The 5,564-nt window shown below is 41.7% G+C and overlaps 1 protein-coding gene and 1 long non-coding RNA gene across 2 annotated transcripts in view; one reads left to right on the top strand and one right to left on the bottom strand.

Annotated features, from left to right (window-relative positions):
- LOC116090214 overlaps nt 1–5,564 on the bottom strand; it is an 81,957-nt gene that overhangs the window by 27,976 nt on the left and 48,417 nt on the right. The window lies entirely within an intron of this gene.
- Ly75 (lymphocyte antigen 75) overlaps nt 1–5,564 on the top strand; it is a 93,609-nt gene that overhangs the window by 78,259 nt on the left and 9,786 nt on the right. Inside the window, exons 31-32 of the mRNA XM_031370368.1 lie at nt 772–940; nt 3,969–4,118. Coding sequence (XP_031226228.1) covers nt 772–940; nt 3,969–4,118 — 319 coding nt within the window. The remainder of the gene's footprint in view (nt 1–771; nt 941–3,968; nt 4,119–5,564) is intronic.

The raw sequence follows: 5,564 nt of genomic DNA, 5'->3' as shown, positions 1-5,564 counted from the left end.
GGAGGGAGGGAAGAAGGGAGGGAGGGAGGGAGGTGGAAGAAGGAAGGAGGGGAGGGAGGGAAGAAGGGAGGGAGGGAGAGAGGAAGAGGGAAGAAGGGAGGGAAGGAAGGAAAGATGCTAGAAGTTTGTAGATTTCAATTTCAATTCAAAAATTGAAAGTAGTCTCCTTATGTCTTGCTCCTTAGGGAGAGTTGCCCTTTTAGCCTCTGCTGTATGATGGGCTCTGTAACGTACCCAGACACAAACCACAAAACTATGAAGCTCAGGAAACAGTTTTCAGTGTCAGGAGCAATGTCAGTAATGACAGTGCTTGCCTAACATGTGAGCTCTAGGTTCAATTCCCAGCACTGCAAATAATAAAAAGAACAGTGTTTAACAGGATATGGTAATGTTTCAGAACAGCGTTTAAGAACGTCATGAAAAATTTCAGAACCATACCTTGTTGGAGTCCTAAATCTTTAATTATGCTAGAAGGGTAAATGGAAGTCATTTGCAGGTGTTTCATAAATCCAGCCTTTATGTAAATCCAGAGACAGAATATAGTGACTCTGTCTCTAAATGTTAGGTTCTGTTTGTGTTCTGCCAGAGCACATGCCCCAGATTACTGTATCAGAATTCAGTGTCAGAAGCAATGACACTGCAGATAGCCCTATATTTACCAGTATTATGAGCAAGTCGGCAGCACTCCCTTCCTACCATGTGTGCACTCTTCTTATGTTCTTCTTCAAGTTGCACATCTGAACTCAGGGTGTCCACACTGTTCCCAAACAGGGAAGTGAATTAAGTTTCGAATGGTCTGACGGCAGTACATTTGATTATGTCCCATGGAAGAGCCCACAATCTCCTGGAGACTGTGTCATCTTATATCCAAAAGGAATTTGGAGACATGAAAAATGCCTGTCTCTTAAGGATGGTGCTATTTGTTACAAGCCTACAAAAGGTAAGACTTGATTTGGAAAAACTGTGTATTTACTGAAATATGATATAATGTATGCACATCATTATTTAATGAACATGTTTATAGATTTAAATAAGGCTTGTCCACAAATTCTCTAAAAACACTTCCTGATTTTTTGTGATGGGTGTACAATTGGTATACCATGTCAGGGAATTTGTTTTCAAGGACATTTATCATATCACAAGTTACATTTTACTTCAAAATTTGAAGGGTTTTTGTTTGTTTTGTTTTGTTTTTCAAGACAAGGTTTCTCTGTGTAGCCTTGGTTGTTCTGGAACTCTCTCTTTAGACCAAGCTGGCCTTGAACCCCCTGAGATCTGCCTGCCTCTGTCTCCTGAGGCTGGGCTTGAAGGTGTGTGCCATTACCACCTGGCAGATCTGAAGATTCTTGCTTTACATAGAAATTAATCCCAAAGGCTTTGGTGTCCCTTAAACAGCATCGTCAAGAAGCAGCTCCTCAGTTGTTAGGCCCAGAAGGGAAGGAAATGTTAAGGAAAACTGTTGGAACACATGACATACAGTAAAGCACACAGAAACAGAAAACTATCTGCCTCCAAGAAAACAGGCTTCACAGAATGGGATGTGACAGTTCAAAATGCAAGCATAGTGTTATCATATGACCCCAGTCTACTTCTAGGTATAGCCTGAGAAAAATTAAAAAACAGACACTCAAACTGATATTTGTACAACCACATTCATAGCAGCATAATTCATAATAGCTAAAAGCAGAGAGAACGCAGGTATCTTCCAATAAATGAATAGATAAGTAGAATGTAGTGTGTGTGTGTGTGTGTGTGTGTGTGTGTGTGTGTGTTTGTGTGTGTGTGTGCAAAGCATACACAGGAGTACTACTTAACCTTAAGAAGGAAGGAAATGCTAGCATGTGCCACAATATGTCTAAGTCTTGAAGACAAAACACTAAGCAAAATAATGATAAAATAATAATAAAAGGGAAAATCATGCACAATTCTCCTTATATGTGGTACCTAGAACTCTCAAGTTCACAGAAACTGGTTATCTAATGCTAGTCCACTGGGATCTAGCAAAGGTGAGGTCAGACAGTTACTGCTGATGGATGCAGGGGTTCAGTTTTGCAATATGAAAACAACTCTATAGATGGGTAGCAGTGTTTGCTGTAGTGTGAGTATGCTTAGTGCCACCAAGGTGCCCACTAGCACATGATGCTGTGAGTGCTAAAACTGCTTGTAATCCCAGCACCCAGAGAGTGAATGCAGAGCCAGTCAGGGCTACATAGTGAGTTCCCGAGCAGACTTAAGCTCTAGGAACAAGACCTTGATTCAAAACAGAAAAACAAACAGAAAAGGTTAAGGTGATAAAGTGTATAATATATATACGCACACATATATATTCTAGTAGGAAAAAAGTGGCTGAGGCACTGTAGCTAAGTTGATAGGTTGTCTAGCTAGCATACAGAAAGCCCCAGTCCTATCAGAGCAGCTCTTAATGACATGTGGTGGAACATGCTTATACTTCTAGCACTTGTGAGTTAGACTCGGAAGGATGAGAAGTTCAAGGTCTGAGCAGGAATCCAACAGGGCTAGAATGTAGCTCAGTGTTAAAAATGTTCGTATAACACTTGGGAAGTCCCGTATTGGATTCCCAGCTCCAAACAACAACAAAAAGACTGTAACGAACTCACCACAATGCAAGCCCTTAAAAATAAAAATAAAAGTAAAAATAAATCCAGGAGTTGGAAACACAGCTTCATACAGATCAGAAAGGGAAGGAACATCTGCAACCCAAGCTATCGCAACTGCAGAGTTCCAGAAACCTACAAGGTTCCCAGGGTGAGATGGCTGTATGTTCCCTGTAGTGCTGTGGTGGCTACCGGTTGAACCCACTTTCACTCCTACTCAATTAACACACAGCTAAGCTCAGAATCAGAGGGCAATATCCCTTCAGCTCATCACCTACTTTCACAAAGTGGTAAGGGCAAGAACTCGCGGGCACCAGCTCCTTCCTCCAGTATCACCATGAGGAATTTAATGGATGTATTTGGTCAACAGTGGTTGGGAAACTCACCCACTCCTCCACCTGCTGAACTGACAGGGCCTGGGGGAGGGAGAGCTCAAGTAGGTAGCATTGGCCAGGCTAAAGCAAACAATTGGAATTTGAAAGGATTGATCCTGACTGACTTCTAACAGAAGACAGAAGCAAAAGGAACTAGTCAACCCAAGGTTCTTGATAGAGAAAATGTCAGAGGCCTTTTTTTTCTTCTGCAATCATAGAAGTGACAAATAAGAAAAATCCCACCCACCCATGACTGCAGAAACCACAGGGAGAGTTCTAAGGTTGTATAGAATGCACAACAGAAGCTGAAGTCTGAGTTGAGCTCCCACCTGGGACAGGGCCAGAAATTTGACTCAGTTGATCTGTACTTAGCTGCTCTACAGTTTTGGGCTCTTGAAAGGAATTAATCATGAACCCTAAGGGATGCAACCTTCACTTCCTAGGCTTCTAGTCTTACTCAGCTAAAACATGAAACAGGTTGAGTGGAAACCAGAAGAATTTTTAAGAGCTTCAAAAAGATAGCATCTTTCCATTTGAAGAGAGAGTTACAAATTGCCAACTTTTTACTTGTGGTTGTGACTTTAATGTCAGTCTTTATATATCTAGATAAATGTTAGTTTACATTTTCACAGTGAAAGGGAAGACAAAGGAATGGATTTTAATTATTGGTTCAGAATCCTTGCAGGCCTACCAAAGCCTGCATTTGCTTCTCCCGTCTCTCTACATGTTCTAAGCTGGTTGAATTCCATCTTCCAGAGGAAGCCCTTACCCATCTACCATTGAGGTTTTAAAGTGGCATTGCAAACATAACTAGAACATAACTGTAGGGCCCAGGCTGTGGCTTTCCATGACGTGTGTACTGGGCTACAGGCTGCTTCTCCACAAGCACAGGTTTCATGTGGGGGCATTTAATGAGATTTGCAGGAATATTTACTTTTCTGTGTGCCTTATTACAGCCATATCTAACATTTTTTCACAGCTAAAGAGCTGTCCTCTCATGCACAGTCATCAAAATGTCCAGTGGCAAAGAGAAATGGTCCCCAGTGGATCCAGTATGGGGGTCACTGTTACACCTCTGACCAGGCACTGCACAGCTTCTCAGAAGCCAAGCAAGTGTGTCAAGAACTTGGTAAGTTAAAATTCACTTGTTTCCTCTTGATGAGATAATTTAGCTCTTCACAGTTTTTTTTTTCCTTAAGGAAATAATGGGGGAAATTACTATATCTTGGAAAATGCTTTAAAAGCATTTTTATTTTATAGTAGCATTGCCACCTTATTGTCTGGTAGTAGGTAAAATGGTTAAATATTTTATGCATAAGATCTCAATGGAATTTTGCTATAATCATTTGAAATGATCAGTGTTGACTGAAGGTATTGCTCAATTGGTAGAGCTATGCTTATCTAACACCTGGGTCTGATTCCAGGGCCACATATACTGAGCTGGTAGTACATCTTTGTAGTCCCAATATGTATGAGGTCTCAAAGGCAGGAGAATCAAAAACTAAAGGTCATCCTCAACAATGTAATTTCAGGTTAGCCTGGGCTACATGAGACCAGGCAGTTCCCATACAGATAAGTAAAGGCTTAAAAATAATAAAAATGAGAGTAAGTATATTGAAAGTAAAAATGTAAAGAAGTAAGTAAAAATGCTAAGTGATCTATTAATATTAATATTAAGTAGAAGCAATAAGAAATGAAAACAGTTTAGATATACTTTGAGATGTTTAGAAAAGGGGTCAAGAGGCAAAATATAATTGACTCTGCTCCATCACTGAGTTTTTAATATTAAGCTAGGAGTAAAGAGAGTAATTAAATCAACTGATCATGAGCTGACCATCCATTCTGGATAAGGTTGCCCTACATCTTAAGAACCTAAATAAGGGACAAGATTTTAGACTTCATATGTAGCCATTTCAGACAAAAACCCCAAGTGATTAACTATGTACTGTGAGGGGCCCAGTCATTGCCTTCAGTCAGAATGTAAAATGACTTCTAAGAAAGCCACCAATACTATTTCAAAAAGCAAAGCTATTTCATTTCTTCCCTGGGTAGCTATGCAGCCTGGCAGATGGCATTTAGCTAGTTTATTTTGCTAAATATTATATAGCAATTGCCTGCTTATAAAGCATTTTAATGCCCACAACACCCAGAGGAAGTTCCACTCCCAGGTGCTCTGACACACCCAGAATCAGAGGTGAGCATGAACCACCACCTGTCCCAACACTGAGAGTAACTGGGACCAGCAGGACCAGGCACACAGGAACTCCACCAGCCCAGTGACTCGGGTTCCTTCCGGTCTGTCTGGGCTGGGGTCCAGAACAGACCTTGGGCACGAGCTCCGCAGCCAGTCCCACAACACCCAGAGGAAGCTCCATTCCCAGGCGCTCTGACACACCCAGGATCAGAGGTGTGCTGACACACCCAGGACCAGAGGTAAGCAGGAACAAATATCTGTCCCAACACTGGGAGTAACTGGGACCAGCTTGACCAGGCACACAAGAACTCCATCTGAGCAGACCTTGGGCACAAGCTCTGCAGCCAGTCCCACAACACACAGGGAAAGCCACACTCCCAG

The sequence above is a fragment of the Mastomys coucha genome, unplaced genomic scaffold, assembly GCF_008632895.1.
Source record: "Mastomys coucha isolate ucsf_1 unplaced genomic scaffold, UCSF_Mcou_1 pScaffold15, whole genome shotgun sequence".
Lineage (NCBI taxonomy): Eukaryota > Metazoa > Chordata > Mammalia > Rodentia > Muridae > Mastomys > Mastomys coucha.
The sequence above is the reverse complement of the archived record's forward strand: the minus strand, read 5'-3'. Positions and strand labels throughout refer to the sequence as shown.